Source organism: Lagenorhynchus albirostris, chromosome 19, assembly GCF_949774975.1.
Source record: "Lagenorhynchus albirostris chromosome 19, mLagAlb1.1, whole genome shotgun sequence".
Classification (NCBI taxonomy): Eukaryota; Metazoa; Chordata; class Mammalia; order Artiodactyla; family Delphinidae; genus Lagenorhynchus; species Lagenorhynchus albirostris.
Genome location: NC_083113.1, coordinates 12,229,526 through 12,248,210, shown reverse-complemented (window position 1 = coordinate 12,248,210; position 18,685 = coordinate 12,229,526). Strand labels below are relative to the sequence as shown.

Sequence of the window (18,685 nt, the reverse complement as noted above, 5' to 3'; positions counted from 1 at the left end):
CTACTATATTTTAAAAAGATGGGCTTCCCTGGTGGCACAGTGGTTGAGAGTCCGCCTGCAGATGCAGGGGACACGGGTTCGTGACCCGGTCCGGGAAGATCCCACATGCCGTGGAGCGGCTGGGCCCGTGAGCCATGGCCACTGAGCCTGCGCGTCCGGAACCTGTGCTCCGCAACGGGAGAGGCCACAACAGTGAGAGGCCCGCATACCGCAAAAAAAAAAAAAGAAAAGAAAAGAAAAGAAAAGAAAAGAAACCCTGTCCTTCACCTGCCCCCAAATACCACAGAAAATGCCCTTTTTCTTCATCAGCCGTAGGGCCCCAGGGGAACGTAATTTTGTGTCTGTGGGCTTGCCTCAGCGAACCATGGAAAACATGAATTCTGCCATGGTACTCAGTCCCACTGAAATGGTAGTTCTGTGTTTTTCTCAGTTTGTCTGAGGGTATCCTAGGAAATATAGCCCAGCCTTTATCTCCTGCCCCCAGGGCAGCAGGGGAATGAGGTCCAGTCTCTACTCCTCACTGCAGGGCATCCAGGGGTCATCTCCTAGTCATCTCCTATCTCAGAGCCCCCTAGGAAATGCAGACATGTCTCCTTAGAACAACAAAGTAGTCTGGACCTTTGGATGTGGGAGAAGAGACTGGAAGGTTAGTGCTTGGGTGAGTGAGTTGGAAGGTTGCATTTGGAGCCCAGAAATAGATGTGGAAGTGGCTTAGGGTGGAAGCCTGCATGGGACAGCTCCCAAGGCTGGGACCTCGAGTGCTTGGGCCCTACAATATGACCCCTAATTCCAGGGGCGTGAGGAAAGGTGTCCCCCAATCGTCCTCTCTGGAGAAGGGCAGATCTGGCTTTGTTCACTGATACAAAAATCTTTATTTAAGTACAAAATATTAAATAAAACAAATATTAATTAATAATAACAGCGGCAACAATATTAATATCACAAGAGCTCTTGCCTGCTGGCCCGTAGCCTTCCTCTAGTTTTTCTCCTCTGATTCTCACAGTTCTCTGAGATAGGTGTTTCGGCAGCTGGGAAAACGAAGGCCCAGAGAGGGGAGCACACTGGTCTGAGGTCACACAGCAAGTCAGTAGGTCTGGGAGCTAAGGGAAGGGCAAAGGGGTCCCCTGGATCCAGCCAGGGCAGTGGGATTTTGGGGTTCAGGTGCAGAGGAAAGTACCTCCCCACAGTCTGGCAGTTATAAGCAGGGTGACAAAGAGGCTGAGGTGGGCAGGGCCAGGCAGGGGGGCACCCCCCGTGTGGGGCTGGGTAACCAGGTCTGGATGGTTACAGCCATTTCCAGTACAGCAAGAGACGTTGAGATGGGTGAGGCTGAAAGCTTCAGCCACAGGGAGGCGTTGGCACCAGGAGGGGGTTGCACAGCCTCTTATGGTGTAGCTTGGGTTCCCCAGTCCTGAGGAGAGAAAAGACCATGTGAGACTCCCAGCTCTCGGGCCTGGGACTGGAATTCTCACTGGGTACCAGTGAGAATACTGGTACCCAGTGAGAATTGCCCAGGTAGAATACTACCTCGTGGTGGGTACCCCCAGAGAAAGCAGCAGGTCTAAATGTGGTCCTGGGACCCCTGGGGCTCCTTCCCTCAGACCCTTCCAGGGGATCTGTGAAGTCAAGCTTATTCTTGTAATAATGCTAAAACCTCACTTGCCTTTTCTTGCTCTCACAAATGTGTTGTGCTCTCACAAGGGGTTTCCTAGAAACCCTAGGACATGTGATCTTGCAACAGACTGAACGCAGAAGCAGATATGAGGGTCCAGCTGTCTTCTATTAAGCCAGATATTAAAAAGATTGCAAAATGGTAGAACAATGCCAGTCTTCTCGTTCAAGTTTTTCATTTTGGACAATGTCTCCTTTTTTTCTTTCATAAAAATATGTCCACATGTCGTGCGTTTTCAATTGTTCTTTTAAAATGAACAAATACTATAGATATGACTGACGTAAGCAATAATTTTTCAGAGCGAGAAGGAATTTTGAGAGCCCAAAGTTTGAGAACCTCTGGAATAAAGGAACCTGCCCAGAGCTTCACAGGATAGGATCCTGGGAGGTCCACCGGAAGTCCCACCCACCCACGGAAGTCCCACCCCCAAAGAAATCCACATTTCTGTGGCCCAAGTATACATTTCCTAATGAACAAGTCCTAATTTCTTACTGCACTCTGCACCCTCCTGAAGGAAGTCCCACCTTCTCCAACAGGATGATCCACCTCAATTAAGTCCCGCTTCATGGGAAGTTACTTCTTGCAGAACCCCCCATCCCCCCCATAAGTATCCTCTCCCAGCCTCCTAATGGCTCACCATTAGTGCCAGTGGCTTCCAGACATTGATTCATGGGGCCTCGGCAGTCAGTGAGGGAAGTCTCTTTAGAGGAACATCCATGGGTGCTGTTCCCCTCACAGCTGTAACACTGGAAGCCGTTCAGTGGCAGGTTTTGAAGCTCCAGGACTTGGAAGAAGACCAAGTGACACAGACACCAAAGAAATTAGCACGAGCGGTTCACAGCATTACATCCCCAGGACTCCCAACTCTCAGCCCTAGATGTCGTGGAGCCCTCTTGTGGTCAGGAATTGGAACAGCATCCTCTTTTGCGGGCGGGGGGGGGTTCTCTAGGGTCTGCGAGAGAAATTCCAACCCTCAGCTCCCCACGAGCCCCCACCTGCCTAGACACAGGGTAAGACGAAACAGTCCTTGCCCTCAGAGAACTTACGATTTAGAGCTACACTGTCCCATATGGTAGCCACTAGCCACATGTGGTTGTTACATTGTTACATTGACATTGAAATTAATATTAAATAATAAAAAATTATTGCTTATGTTAGTCATATCTATGGATATTTACTGCATTGGAAATGAAAACCAAGAGACTTTAAAAAATGTATTAGTGGGCTTCCCTGGTGGCGCAGCTGTTGAGAGTCCGCCTGCCGATGCAGAGGATCCGGGTTCGTGCCCCGGTCTGGGAAGATCCCACATGCCGCGGAGCAGCTGGGCCCGTGAGCCATGGCCACTGAGCCTGCGCATCCGGAGCCTGTGCTCCGCAACGGGAGAGGCCACAACAGTGAGAGGTCCGGGTACCGCAAAAAAAAAAAAAAAAGTATTAGTTCATTTTAAAAGAAAACTTGAAAACTCACGACATGTGGACATATTTTTAAAAAATAAAAAGGAGACATTTTCCAAGTATCAAGTGCTCAAAAGCCATATATAGTAGAGGCTACCATATCCGACAGCACAGATACAGAACATTTCCATCACCATGGAAAGTCCTGTTGGACAGTAGTGATTTATAGAGACAGAATAACACAAAGGATCTAGATTATATTGAAGGGCAGAGTTAGGGAAATTTTCCCTGAGGACAATGCTTTAAAGCTGAGACCTAACGAATCAGAAGTAGCCAGCCAGGTGAACTCCTGGGGGAGAGGTGTTCCTGGTGGAGGGTACTGCATGTGCAAAGGCCATGAGACAGACACATGCTGGATTAGAGAGGGCATAGTAGAGTCTTCGCATTTCATTCTAAAAGCAAGGGGAAGGCGTTGAAGTGATTGAGGAAGAGTGACATGATTTGATTTACATTAAGCTGTTGGTGGGAATGTAAACTGATACAGCCACTATGGAAAACAGTATGCAGGTTCCTTAAACTAAAAATAGAACTACAATATGACCCAGAAATCCCACTACTGGGCATATACCCTGAGAAAACCATAATTCAAAAAGAGACATGCACCACAATGTTCACTGCAGCACTATTTACAATAGCCAGGACATGGAAGCAACCTAAATGTCCATCGACAGATGAATGGATAAAGAAGATGTGGCACATATATACCATGGAATATTACTCAGCCATAAAAAGAAACGAAACTGAGTTATTTGTAGTGAGGTAGATGGACCTAGAGTCTGTCATACAGAGTGAAGTAAGTCAGAAAGAGAAAAACAAATACCATATGCTAACGCATCTATATGGAATTAAAAAATAATGGTACTGATGAACCTAGTGGCAGGGCAGGAATAAAGAGGTAGACATAGAGAATGGACTTGATGCCATGGGGTGGGAGGGCGAAGCTGGGGCGAAGTGAGAGTAGCATCGACGTATATACACTACTGAATGTAAAATAGTTGGCTGGTGGGAAGCAGCAGCACAGCAGAGGGAGATTGGCTCGGTGCTTTGCGATGACCTAGAGGGGTGGGATAGGGAGGATGGGAGGGAATCTCAAGAGGGAGGGGATATGGGGACATGTGTATGCATATGGCTGATTCGCCTTGTTGTGCAACAGAAACTAACACGGTATTGTGAAGCAATTATACTCCAATGAAGATCTATTAAAAAAAAATCACTCTTGCTGCTGTGTTGAACATTGGCTGTAGGGTAGCAGGAGGACCAGCAAGGTCATTGCAACAATCTAGGTGAGCAGCCATGGTGGCTTGCACCAGGATGGTGAGCAGTGGAAGGATTCAAGAGGATATAGAAGCATAAAGCACAGGTCTTGGTGAAGCTTTGCTAGTTTCATTGAATTCCCACAAAATTCTTCTTTGAGAAAGGGCTTGATAGGTCCACTTTTCAGAGAAGGAAACAGAGAGGAGGGTTTCCCTTCAAGCAAGTAGCAGTCAGCCTGAGTGCACCTCCCCACCCCAATCCCAGGCCTCACGCCGGGTCCCCTGCCCCTTACCTGGGCCCCCATTGCATTTGGTGGTGTTGCAGCACCGCAGGAAGTGGAAGGTGTGGTTGTTGTGGAAGCCAGTGGGGCCTGGACAGCCAGGAAGGTTGCCACAGCCTCGGGAGTGGCGCTCATCCCTTGGACTCTCTGTGGGGGCAGAGGAGGAGGTCAGATTGTTGATGAGGGGCTGAGATTGGATTTGCCCATGGTAGCAGTCCTCTGTCCATCCTCTGCTTCATCCTTCATTATAGGACCCTCATTTTATTGGAAGCAACCATATATCTAGCCAAAAGACACAATTTCCAGCCTCCATAGGTAGAGTCAAGTGGCTAAGTTCTGGTCAACGTGATCTAAGTAGAAAGATTTTATGGGACTTCTAGAAAGGAGAACATTTACAGAAGGAGGGGTGCCCCCCTTTTGCCCCTTCTTTTCCCCCCTCCTTCTTCCTGGAACTTGGACATGAGGTCTGGAGCTCAGGCAGCCATCCTGGACTATGAGGCAATCTTGAGAATGGAAGCAATATGTAAGAAATGAGAAGACATTTGGGTTCCTGGTGACTGTGGAACTGTCCTAGTGGCCCTGGACTTCCCATCACTGGACTTTCTGTGTGAGTACTAACTTTCTACCTTGCTTAAATCCTGGTTATTTGGGGGTTGTTGTTAAGTGCAGCCTTGGGGAGGAGCAAAGCAGGGAGGGGGAGTTGCTGGCAGGTTGGGGCTCACCTTCCAGGCTCTGGTGGGTTACCACATCCAGGCACTGTTCTCCAGGGTTGCGGCATTGCAGGGTCTTGTCCCGGCCCATCTCACAGCTCAGATCTGACGAGGCACAGGAAGCACATTCGAGGTAACGGCTTCGGGGAATGTTAGAAACCTGGCCTGTTTAGGGAGGATTAGGAGGGTGAGACTCCATGGGGAGAGTCCTGGAGACCCAGCTTCCTTGAGGACTCACTTCAGCATCAATTCTTCCTTATCCCACCCTTCAGCCAATCATCAAGTGCTGTCCATCCCACCGCCTGAATCTTTCTAGAATCCATCCCCTCCTTTCCAGCTCCATGACCAGGTCAGACCTCCTTCAATACCAGCTTCCTCTCTGGCCTCCTGGTTTCCATTCTTGCCCTTCCCACCCCAGTGTATCCCACATAGCCCTAGAAGTATGTTCCTAATACGCAAATCTGACCCTGCCTCTCCTCTGCTCAACACTCTTCCATGGGTCCCCAGTGCCTTCAGAATAAAATCCAAGAAACTCAGCGTGGCTTTCAAGTTCCATCAAAGACTGGGTCCTGGTCACCTTTCCTGCCTCATCTCCCTCCACCAGCCACTCAGACTCTACACCGGTTTTCCTCAGTCCCTGAGTATACATGCTGACTCCTGCCCAGCCTTTGCATCTGCTGTGGTCTTTGCCTAGAACCCTTTCCCTGCTCCCTATTTTCCCTATCTCCTACTCATTCTTCAGAGGCCAACTTCTCCAATTCTGCCTCCTCCGAGAAGCCCTCCTTGACCTCCCAGGCTGGATTAGGTGCCTCTCGGGGCTCCCTAATCCCAGCCCTGCCCACTCTGGGTCATCCCCGTCTGGTGACAAGTCTGTTTCCCTCACTGTTTGTTTGTTTTTGGTCATGCCACATGGCTTCTGAGATCTTAGTACCCCCACCAGGGATGGAACCTGTGCCCCCTGCAGGGAAGCATGGAGTCCTAACCACTGGACTGCCAGGGAATTCCCTGTTTTTTCTTTTTTTCACTCTTTTTGTTTGTTTGCTTGTTTGTTTCCTTCTATGGATTCAGTCCCAGGAGGGTAGGGCCAGGGTTATCTTGGTCATTATTATGTCCCAACACAACCCAGCACAAGGCTGGGGCCAGAGAAGATATTCAATAAATATTTGTTAAATGAATGAATGAATGAACAATTACTTAAAACCCTTCTATTGTTCCCTGTGGTAGCCAGCTTCCAAGATGGCCCCCAGTGATCCCTGCTTCCTGGTATTTGTCCCTTGTGTAGTCCCTTCCCATAAGGAATAGAGCTGACCTGTGGAACCAGTAGGATACTGTGGAAATGATGGTGTGTGACTTCTGTGTTAGATCACACAAGACATTGCGATTTCTTCCCGGCTCTCTCTTGGACCACTTGCTCTGGGGGAAGCCAGCTGCCATGTTGTAAGGACACTCAAGCAGCCCCACCGTGAGGTCTACATGGTGAGGAGCTGAGACTTTTGCCAAAGCCATGGGAGCTGGTCATCCGTGTGAATGAAGCTACCTTGGGCGCCTTCCAATGACTGCAGCCCGCTGTCATCTTGACTACGACATGACGAAAGACGCAGAACCGCCTAGCTAAGCCACTCCCAGAATCATGACCTTCAAAAACTTTGTGAAAGAATACATGCTTACTTTTGTTTTAAGCTTTGGGGCAATCTTTAATGCAGCGATAGATATTTAAGATATTTAGATATTTAATACACTACCCAATCATGTCAGAGGTCAAAGCCTCATCTGATGGATCTGTGATAAACTGGCCTCTCACACGGACCTTCCAGTCCAGGCCAAGTGGATGAGTTACTTTTCCCTGGAAACACCAGAGTCATCCCTCTGCCTAGGCCTTGGCTCACAGCATTCCCAAGCCTGGCATGCCCTTCCCTTCGTGACCCCAGATACCCGAGTTTGAGTTTGGGCCAAGTCTTAGAGAAATGAGAGGGCTCTCTCAGCCAAGGCTCTCAACGGGCAGGCCAGCAGCTGTAATTAGGTGAATCACTTATCTCCAAAGCCAGATCTTTCCCACCCTCTCCCAAAAGAAAAAGAACTAAAAGGCTGACAGCCCACATCTTCTAATACGAACCACCATGAAAGTGAAAACACGAGCTGCCATCACGTCAAAATAGCTCATACCACGCATGGGTCTCCTCTGTGAGCTCTTCTTCTTATGTCACTCTTCTAAATGTGGGTGATCCTCAGGCTCTGTCTTAGGCCCTTTTTTCATTTCTCATGGTACACACTCTCTCCCATGGGATGTTATCCATTGACACAGTTTTATCTCCACCTATCTGCTGGGAACTCAGAAATCTCTCTCCAGGTAAGACTTCTCTCCCAGCTCCATACCTGTATACCCAAGGGCCTCCTGGAGGCCCTTCAAACACCTGAATCTCTACCTGCCCCCAACAAGACTCTCCATCTTCTCCAAACTGCTCCTTCTCCTGAATTCCACATCTCTGAGATGGCCCCATCTGGTCCCCCAGGGTAGAGTCCTGGCAGACTCCTTGATCCTCCATATCTAGGCACCCATCTGATACTTCCACTGCCCTGTCTTCTGGTTCTGTAATCCTTTTGCTCTACTGTTTCTGATATCCAGTAAGTACATCTATTGAGTTCTTAATTTTAATTCCTGTTCTTTTTTTGGTTTTATTTAGTTCCTGTTCTTTATTTCTGTTGGAATCATTTAAAAAATGGTTTCCAGATTTCTGCTAAAAAGTAACCTTTCCTCTATTTTCTTGAATATACTGATCATAGCTCTTTTAAAGTTCCCCTGTCTAGTAACTCCAATATCTGATTCATGGGCTTCCCTGGTGGCGCAGTGGTTGAGAGTCCGCCTGCCGATGCAGGGGACACGGGTTCGTGCCCCGGTCCGGGAGGATCCCACATGATGCGGAGCGGCTGGGCCCGTGAGCCATGGCCGCTGAGCCCGCGCGTCCGGAGCCTGTGCTCCGCAACGGGAGAGGGCACAGCAGCGACAGGCCCGCGTACCGCAAAAAAAAAAAAAAAAAAATCTGATTCATGACACGTCTGTTTCTATTGTGGGATTTTTCTCTTGGTTTCCAGTCAGTTGGTCCTTTCTGTTCTCTTCAGGGTACCTTGTACGTTTTGACTAGATGCCAGACACAGACGACTATTTGTAAAGGCTCTAAATGATGTTATATTCTGCCAGAGAGGATTAGGTTTTCTTTCTGTCTAAGATCCGACGTATGCATTTTTAGGGCTGGTCTATTTCAGTTTTGCCCTTACTCCTAGGATGTGGTCCCAGGGGAAAGCCTGAGACCTCTCTTTCCAGCGTGGCAACTTCGGTCCCCCAGCGTCATATGCCTGCTGGAATTCCTGCTCAGTGCTGTAGCTTCCCAGATACTATTTTCTGTAGAGTTCCTTGGAGTCTCACCCTATGCATGTACAGCTTGCCAATGACTTGAAGGAAATTTGCAGATTTGGGGACTCCCTTTTCTGTAGTTCCATGCATTCCAGGATTTTACTTCTCATTTTCCAGACACTCTGGCAACCCCAGACTCCAACCTCTGCCTTGTCAGTCTAGCGATGATCTCTTTTCTATTTGCGTTCTAGTTCCCTTCCAGAGCAGTGAATTGGCAAGTGCATTCAAGGAAAAAGCCAGCTTGTCTGTGGAATTCGACTTCTGTGCTCCCCTTATTTCGAAGATTGGAGCACCTCAACTTCCTCTCTTCATTTGCTTGCTCTTGAGTGACTTTAATCATTGTTTATAATTTGTCCAGCTTTTATAACTGTCATTGGCAGGGGGGTTGGTCTGATACAGGAGACTCCACATGACCAGAACTGCATAACCACCCCTACATCTAATCCATTATCACACTCTGCTCATCTACCTGCTAAATAGCTCGTAAATCCTTCCACTTCTCTCCATTTGCACAGCAGACACTCTCTTCTTCTTCTTCTTCTTCTTTTTTTTTCGGCTGCACCACGCGGCATGTGGGATCTTAGTTCCCCCACCAGGGAATGAACCCGCGTCCCCTGCAGTGGAAGCACGGAGTCTAACCACTGGACCGCCAGGGAAATCCCTACACTCTCTTCTTTATCTGGACAACCTCATGCACCTCCAAGTTGGTCTCCCCTCATCTACCTTCCCTCCATCCTTCCTTCCCTCCTATCCCTCTTCCACTCTGAGGTCAGAATAACGTGTCAAAAAATACAAATCTGAGGGCTTCCCTGGTGGCGCAGTGGTTGAGAGTCCGCCTGCCGATGCAGGGGACATGGGTTTGTGCCCCGGTCCGGGAAGATCCCACATGCTGCGGAGCGGCTGGGCCCGTGAGCCATGGCCGCTGAGCCTGCGCGTCTGGAGCCTGTGCTCCGCAATGGAAGAGGCCACAACAGTGAGAGGCCCGCGTACCGCAAAAAAAAAAAAAAAAAAAAAAAAAAATCTGATAGTGATGCTCTGTACTTGAAACGCTTTCATGACCTCCCAGTGTTTCCCAGATGAAGTCTATATGCCCCACCATAGCCTAGAAGGCCCTGTATAATGTGACCTTGCCAATTTCAGCAGTTCCTCTTGCCCCATCTCGCCCTTCCTCCAGCCATGCTACTCTCACCCTCCTCTGGGCCTTTATATCTGTTGCTCCCTCTGTCTGGAAAAGCCTTTCTACTGTCTTTTTAACAGTCTGACTCCTATTCATCCCTCAAGATCCAGCTTAGCTGTTGCTTCCTGTATAGGAAACCTTCCCTGACCTGAGTCAAGTATCTCTTGATTCTTAGTTATCTCAGCCCTGATCACTCTGGCCTCTGTTTCCCCTGTCTCAGCCCTGACAATTCTGGACTGTGCTTCCCTATTACAGCTCTGACCTCTCTGGTCTCTGTTGCCCCTATCATGGTCCTGACTCCTTTGCATGTGCTTCCGCATCCCAGCTGCGACTTATCAGGGCAGTCACCATCAGGTGATGGATGGGTCCGTCAGGTGATGGATGGGTCCGTCCGCCTCCCCCCAGCCCCGCCCACATACACATACACGCTAGACTATGAGCCCCATAGGGGCAGGGCCCAAGGCTACCTTGGTCACTCTTGTGTCCCCAGTATCACAGAAGAACAGGATGTGGTTTAACCAACTATTCTAGTCATCACAAACAGGGTAAAATGGTGTTAGATATGGGGCTGATAGGGACTTCCCTGGCGGTCTAGTGGTTAAGATTGAGCACTTCCAATGCAGGTGGCATGGGTTCGATCCCTGGTCAGGGAACTAAGATCCTACATGCTGCGTGGCATGGCCAAAAAGATAAAAGGGGGGAAGCTGATATAGATATATTAGTTAAATTACTGAATTGACAGCTGCTGCCCAAGAGGACCCCTGACCGCTCCCAACCCTCTCTGTACTTTATTTTTTTGGCCACGCTGCACAGCTTGTGGGATCTCAGTTCCCCGACCAGGGATTGAACCTGGGTCATGGCAGTAAAAGCCCAGAATCCTAACCACTAGGCCACCAGGGAACTCCCTGCAAACCTGTCTTTAGAACTCTCATGTCCTCAAGGTCCACTAAAGGGGTAACACCAGGCCCAGCAAGTGGCCTCCAGTTCTGACTGGTCAATATTATTCTGCGGCACTGACCAATATGGTTAAATATTTTGACTCTTATCTCTGATTACGAGTATTATTTAGACTCAATGACAAGTGCTTTCCTTCAGCACATCTAACAGAGAGAGGAAGCCATCTAACAGAGAGAGGAAGCCAGCATCCTCTCTTGTCATTTCCTTGAAAGTAAATCTCTGATTCAGTCCCCACCAACAGATGAAATTTCGAGGTCAGGATAAATGAAAATCTAGTGGAATCGGGATGGAGGAAGAACAAGGGAAAAAACCCAGTGCAGAGGCAGGTGCTCTGCTTCCTGACGTCATTGTGACTAGACTGGCCTGAACCCATTTCCTTCCTCACCAGGGCCAGAAAGAGGAATCTGTCTGACTGTGCACCATGGGTCCATTCGCTCCCCAACTTTGCTCTGCTGTGAGAACTTGGGGAATTTGAGCCTTTCTAAGTCTTTTTCTTATGCTGACCAGAGCCTAAAGGCATGAAACTCAACAAAAAGCCTTATGGAAGTTTCTTCACATTCTTATTTGTTGCCCAACTTAAGAATCATCGATTCTAGGGAACTTTCCAAGCCCACAGCAGCCTGTCTGATTCCCTCCTATTCTGACTTCCTTTAAGAACTCTGAGTCTTTGGTATCTCTGGTCTTTGTATCCCTTGCTGAGCATCTATTGCTTGAATCATCTCCTGTCCCATGAAAAAAGTTACATGGCGAAAACATCAGTGAGATACCTCACGTACCTCCCAAGTGTGTGTGTGTGTGTGTGTGTGTGGCTTCTTAAAGGCAGGTGTTGCATCTTATAAATAACAACCACACACACACACATACACACACCCCCACAAACACATATGAGATGGGATAGGATTAGGGATGGGATGCGTTTGTAGATGGCAGTGGGATTGGGGACAGTTGAGATGAGGTGGGGTTGATTAGGGGATAGGATGAGAGATGTCTTTGGAAGGAGGATGGGTTTGAGTTGGAGCGTGTTGAGGATAAAAGGAAGTTGGGGACGGGATTGGAGGTGAGGTTGAGTTGGGGTTGGAGCCAGGCTGGAGATGTGTTTAGGATAAGGAAAGGTTTGGGCCGGGGTAAGGCATGGAGCTGGGGTTGGGGTGGCCTAGGATGAGGGATAGGACCAGGATGATGACGGAGGTTGAGCTGGGGATGGTTTGGGGTTGGGGATGGTGAGGGCTGCCCTACTCACCAGGACTGGGCTTGTTGCACAAGTCTGACCCACACACGGCCTCTGTCAGGGAGACGATCTGCATGCCAGTCCGATAGCTCATGGTCCTGTTGGTCTTTTCTGGGTGGGTACAGCCTCTCTCCACCACCTCCAGCTCATCACCTTCTATAAGGAATGTCTCATTGTCACCGCAGAGGCTCCCCTGGGCCCAACCAGCCTCTGACACTCCTGGTTATAAGGTCACCCGCTCCCAGGGCTGATCCCTGCCAGGCCTCTCCTCTTGCTTGAGTCCAACTCTCTCTTTTCTAGAGCTATGCACCCTCCCCCCAACCCCCTACACTGGAAGCCTACTTTCTTTTCGTGATAACACCATCCCTGGGACCTTCTGGATCCTTCTACCCTCTCCCTCCTAGCTTGGTGATCTTAGCAGGGAGATGCCTCTGATAGGAATCTTTAAAGGAAAATGCTTCGAGCTTACCAAAAATATAAGAGAATGATATAATAAATACTGTGCTTTCATCACCAAACTTTATAAAATATTAGCATTTTGCTATATTTGTTTCAGATCTTTTTAAAAAAAGAAACCAAGTTTAAAAGACAGTTAAAGCCTCCTGGTTACCTCCCTCCCTCAAATCCCACTTCCCTTATGCTCTGTCCAGAGGCAACCACAGGTGTAGGTAATTCTAACACCTCTGTATGCAGAATATTTATTATTGTTTATGTGTATATCGTTTATTTATTTTGATTGTTAGATACTATTTCTATTAAAAGGTGTCAAACTCTGCAACATGCTTTTTTGTTTTTCTTTCAACCTTACATTTTTGACACATATCCAGGTTAATACCTGCAGCCCTAGCTCCTTCATTTAAGCTGCTGTGGGGTATAATGCGTGATTATACTGTAACGTTTTTCCTCTGCTGACAACTGACTTCAGTCTTTCCAGTTTTCCATATCACAAACGTTCAGTCTAAGAACATTCTTTGACAGGTGTCTCTGGGCAAGTGTGGCCAAGGTTCTCTGGGGTCTCTACATTCCTAGAAGTCCAACTGCTTGTTGTAGGGTATGTTCATCTTTAACCAGATATTGCCTATTGCCACGTGGCTCTGTTTGGTGGATGCACCAATTTACCCCCTAACAGCAAAGCCCGCATCTCCACAGCCTCATCGACCTCAGTATTGTCAGATTTTTCTTTTCTTTTTTTGCTGCACCAAGTGGTATGCCGGATCTTAGTTCCCCAACCAGGGATCGAACCCGTGCCCGCTGCACTGGGAGCACAGAGTCTTAACTACTGGACTTCCAGGGAAGTCCCTGTCAGAGTTTTAAATGCTTGTCCATCTGGGGGCTTGTAACCGGTCTCCGTGTCTTTTTCATGCGTATTTCCCCGATGGCTCGTGAAATAAGGTTTCTTTGTCACTCCCGTTCCCTGCTCCAGCTCACCTTCCCATATGCGCAGGACCGTGGTCCTGCAGAGGTCCTGGCCGGGGGCACACTCTTCCACCCTGCAACTCCCGGTAGTCTTACACAGCATGCACCGCAGGCCCCAGGAGACTGGGGGCAGAGTGGGGAGAGGAGAGGTGTTATCGCTCTGCGCCAGGATCCCGCTCTCGCCCCCTTAAGCCCCAACACCTGGACCAAGTCTCCAGGCCAGGTGCACTCAGGTTCGGACTCCACTTTTGCCCGCCCCTGGGTTCCAAGGCTGGTTTCCAGCCCGCTATACCATCCTTAGGCCAACGTTCTATCTCCACCCTCTACCCTAAAGTTCTTTCTCCGTCCACAGGTCCTTCCCAAGTCCAGCCCTCGCTCGCTTTCCCTTTCACTCTGTCTGAGCGCCGGGCCCATCCTGAAACTCCAACCCCCCTCCTCTCCGCGGGTGTGGACGTTCTAGCCCGGCTCCCAATTAGGTCCTTTCCTCCACCCCGCCCGCCTCGGCCTACTCCGCCTCGCGAGCTCTCCTAGGGGTGTTCTAGCCTCACCAACTCCAGCTAGTCTTTATGTTCTACCCCCGTTCCCGGTGCCCTCCACTAATGCCCACTGGCTCTCCTCCCCTCCGTAGCCTCTCCCCAGCGTTCTCTCTCTCCACCCAACAGTCCACACCGAACTTCTAACTCCGCGCATCAGCCGTGCGGAGATTCTAATCCCACTACTACTGTGGCCTCCCCAGAAGTTCTCCCCGCTCCCACTAGCTACTCCGGAACTGTTAGCCCCTCCCACTTCCCCTCCCCGAAGTTCTGACCCCGCCCACTAGCTCCGCCCCAAGGCCTATCCCTGCCCATCACGTCTCCCTTGCGGTCCCTTCCCCGCTCCAAATTCGGAGTCCCCTTCCGAGTCGTTACTCATTCTAGGCCTCCCGCGGTCCGGAAAGCTTTCCCGGTTATTCATTACCGAACCATCTCCCAACCCCTACCCCCAACCCGGCCCTGCCGCGCCCTGACAGCAGTTCCTTCTCAACTTCCTTTCGTTTTCCAACCCTTTTTAGATTTTCCAGAGAAAGGAGGTGAGAGGTCTCGTCGGCTAGAGGATAGTGAAAGGGAAGGCACCTCGAAGGACGAGCCTTGGGTCCCCGGCCCCCGGCTCCGCGACGCTGAGCCTGACTTTCTTTAGACCTTTTGTTAAATGAGACGGTGTCCTCCCTGTCTTGCAAATGTGTCTGTGTGTGCGTGTGTGTGTGTGTGTGTGTGTAGGGGGGGAGGGGGGATCTGATAGAGGGGAGAGGGCTGTAGGAGCCCCCTGCGGGTCAGAATCCCACTTACAAGGACTTGCTGTGTGACCTCGGACCAGTTACTTAACCTCTCTGTGCCTCAGTTTCTCTGTAAAACGATGTTAAAATAGTTCCGCCCGCCCAGTTGGCAGTTGCAAGGAAGGAGCTTAGAAGAGTGCCTGGACTAAAGAGCGTACTCACTACATGGCGGCTGTTGTTAAGCGCCTTCGCTCTACGAATATTTCCTGAGCGTCTACTGTGTGCCTGGTACCGTGCCGTGTGAGGCTGCAGACAGCAGGAGAATTATTATTTGAATGTGGGTGGAGGGGCTGGGGACTGAGCCCTCCTCCAAGTCATCAGACTCTGAGCTCTCTTCCCTTCCTCTCCCGCCTCCCTTCCCTCCGGTCTGACCCGGTCCCCAGCGCAGAGATTCGGGCACCCAGCCCCTACCTGGAATGCAGGTCTGAGCCAACAGTAGCAGCACCGGCAGCGGGCGGCCCATGTCCGGCGGCGGCTCCTCTCCGCGGTCTCCCTGCACCTCTCAGTCTGGCCCCCGGGAGGAGACAGTTATGTGGCCCTGGGGGCTCCTCCCAGAGGTTTGCGAAAGAGCGAGTCAGCTCCAGATGCGTGGGTCATCCACCCCCACCCACCTTCCTCAAAAACTTCCTTTACCAGGACGCGCCAGAGAGGGGTAGGGGGACTGGCTCTGCTCTGACTCACGCTGGCCGTGGTCACAGCTCTCCCCAGACTGCCTGGGTGCAAATTCCACTTCTCTCTCTTCCTGCCATGGAACCTTGGGCAAGGGCCCTCACCCCTCGGATTAAAACTTGTCACGAGGGGAAATATGTGCCTATTATTAGATAATATAGGTCTTTCTTTAGTTTCGTTAGGAAGGATAATGGTATTGTGGTTATATGGGAAAATGTCTTTATCGTTTAGAGCTGCACGCTGAAATATTTGGGGATGAAATAATACAATGTCTCCACTTACCTTAAAACACTTCAGCCAAAAAGTAGATATTGCTGTTATGACCATGGTTTTGTGGTTATGTGGAAAACTTTTTCTTATATTTTACAGAGATGCTCAATGAAATATTTAGAGGTTGAATGTCATCGGTGTCTGCATTTACCTTGAAATATTTTAGGAAAAAAGAAAGGCAAAATAGCAAAATAGCTGTATCAATTATATCGAGGTAATTTATATGCCATTCTATCTCCTCTGTGTTTGTAAATGTTCATAATAAGTTTTTTAAAAGGAAAATAAAGTGCCAAGGGTAACATAGTCTCTCCCTCCCAGTCAGAACAATTTAATGCAGTTGAATTAAATGCCTGAAACAGTCACTGGCCCACATGGAGGGCTCAACAATCTCTGTCAACATTTACTGAGGACCTACTTTGTGCCAGGCACTGGTCCAGAAGCTGGGGACACAGCAGGAAAGTCCCTGCCCTTGTGACAATAGGGAGTAAATATATGTTATCTAATCTATTGCTGTCAGGCTGTGATAAGTAAAGTGCAGAAAAACAAACCAGATTGAAGGAGGTGCAAGGGTACAAGTGAGGCAAGGTTGGTTTTAGGCCAGGTAATCCAGGAGGGCTTTCCTGAGGAGGTGATATTTGAAGAGCGGCTGAAGGTAGTGAGGGAAGAAGTCCAGGCAGATGGTCCAGGAAGAATTCCAGGGAGAGGAAACTGCCAGTACAAAGACCCTGAGGTGGGAGCAGACCTGAGGAGATCTAGGAACAGCAGAGAGGCCAGTGTGGCTGGAACAGTCATAGGCTATGAGTAAGCAGGAGCTACCTCTGCCACTGCAATAATGATTATACTATTGTCATTCTTACTAATGCATCAAAATCTTAAGGTAATCATTTTAAGATAAGGTAAGAAAAATCCCAAAGAAATTCTCTTTTCTAAGAGGTTAAGAGTGTGGGGGCTGACACCAGACTGTGAGGGTTCAAATTTTAGCTGTTCAGTAGCTGTGCTGCCTTGGGCAGGTTACTTAACCTCTCTGTGCCTCAAGTCCTCTATCTGGAAAGTAAAGCTAAGCGCCTCCCTCCCAGGGCTTGTGGGCTAGCGACAGAAAAGTGTACACCCAAGGCACTTGCACAGTGCCTGGCACATAGCAAGTGCTCAATAAAAATCATGTGGAAAATGGGGTCCCTCTTGGGGCTGGCGTGAAGACTGAATGAGATATTAATGCATATGACGTGGGGAGATAGAAAGTCGGGGTGTTGGTCCAAGTAGGCTTGAGACCCAGCTCACCTACTTGCTCCTGGGCGACCCTGGGCAGACGGCTTCACACCACAGATCTTTGCTTTTCCCAGCTGTGACATGGATCCGGGGTGGGTGGAGGCATCTCTCAGTGAAAGGTAGGTTCAAGTTTGGGACCACATGGAGCTGTGTGGTCTGGCACAACCACTTCCTGGCCGGATGACCTCATTGCTCCGGACCACGATTTTCTCTTTTTTAAATATATTTATTTATTTTTGGCTGCACTGGGTCTTTGTTGCTGCGCACGGGCTTTCTCTAGTTGCGGCGAGTGGGGGCTACTCTTCGTTGCGGTGTGTGGGCTTCTCATTGCGGTGGCTTCTCTTGTTGCGGAGCACGGGCTCTCGGTGCGCGGGCTTCAGTGGTTGTGGCATGAGGGCTCAGTAGTTGTGGCTCGTGGGCTCTAGAGCACAGGCTCAGTAGCTGTGGCGCACAGGCTTAGTTGCTCTGTGGCATGTGGCATCTTCCCGGACCAGGGCTCAAACCCGTGTCTCCTGCATTGCCAGGAGGATTCTTAACCACTGCGCCACCAGGGAAGCCCCACGATTTTCTCTTTTATTTGAAGAATGAGAGAAATAACTCGGAGCCTTCCCATCCCAACTTCAGACTGCTCTGGTCTCCCGATCTGTCCATCTGTCTCTCCCTTTCTGTTTCTCTGTGTTTTTCTATCTCTGTCTTGCTCCTTTTCTTTGCCTCTCTATGTCTCTCTCCATCTTATCTCTCTGACTCTCTGTCCTCTATCTCTGTGTCTCTGTCTCTTTTTTTCTGTCTCTCTGTCTCTGTTGTCTGTCTCTCTCAATGCCTGTCTTTGTTTCTTTGTCTCTTTCTGTCTCTCTGTCTCTGTCTCTGACTTGTTCTCTCTCTCCCTCTCAAGTGACACTGTGAGGTCCAGTGACGTGTTACAGGAGGGGGCAGGCAGGGGACTGGGCCGTGCACAATCCCAGAAAAGCGGCAGGAATGTCAGCTCCTTCCCCCGCGTGACTCACCTGGGCCTCACCCAGCTCCTACATGCCTGCTGGGTCCTGGGCGAGGCCCATGGGTTTCGGGGGCTTCCCGGGGCTGAGTAAAGGAGAATCTCGTGCAGAGACAGAGAGGGAGAGAGATCGAGAGAGACAGAGACAGAGAAAGAGACAGACAGGAAGGAGAGAGAGTGAGAGAGAGAGAGAGTCAGAGGCCCAAGACAGACAGACTCAGGGGAAATCAGAGAGGGAGAGAGACAGAGACTTGACATATACACACTACTCTATTTAAAATAGATAACCAGGGACTTCCCTGGCGGTCCAATGGCTAAGACTCTGCGCTTCCACTGCAGCGGACACAGGTTCGATCCCTGGTCAGGGAACTAAGATCCCGCAGACTGCGCGGCCAAAAAAAAAAAAGTAGATAACCAACATGGACCTACTGTATAGCACAGGGAACTCTGCTCAATATTCTGTAATAACCTAAATGGGAAAAGGATTTGAAAAAGAATAGACATATGTATATGTATAACTGAATCACTTTGCTGTACACCTGAAACTAATACAGCATTGTAAATCAACTATAGTCCAATATAAAATAATTTTTTTTTTTTTTCCCGGTACGCGGGCCTCT

The 18,685-nt window shown here is 49.4% G+C and overlaps 1 protein-coding gene across 4 annotated transcripts; it reads right to left on the bottom strand.

The window, feature by feature from the left end:
- Positions 1-854: 854 nt before the first annotated feature.
- On the bottom strand, positions 855-15,411 carry PLAUR (plasminogen activator, urokinase receptor). Of its 4 annotated transcripts, none has more exons than XM_060130414.1 (7): positions 15,281-15,411; positions 13,570-13,680; positions 12,154-12,297; positions 5,383-5,535; positions 4,673-4,807; positions 2,310-2,456; positions 855-1,411 (listed from the first exon to the last, which is right to left on the bottom strand). In XM_060130414.1, the coding sequence occupies exons 1-7, from the start codon at positions 15,330-15,332 to the stop codon at positions 1,158-1,160; spliced, it is 996 nt and encodes a 331-aa protein (XP_059986397.1). In that variant the 5' UTR covers positions 15,333-15,411; the 3' UTR covers positions 855-1,157. The 4 variants fall into 4 exon arrangements, with proteins under 4 accessions (XP_059986397.1, XP_059986398.1, XP_059986400.1 ...); XM_060130415.1 differs by having other exon boundaries at positions 5,383-5,475; XM_060130417.1 differs by lacking the exon at positions 2,310-2,456.
- Between the last annotated feature and the right edge of the window lie 3,274 nt (positions 15,412-18,685).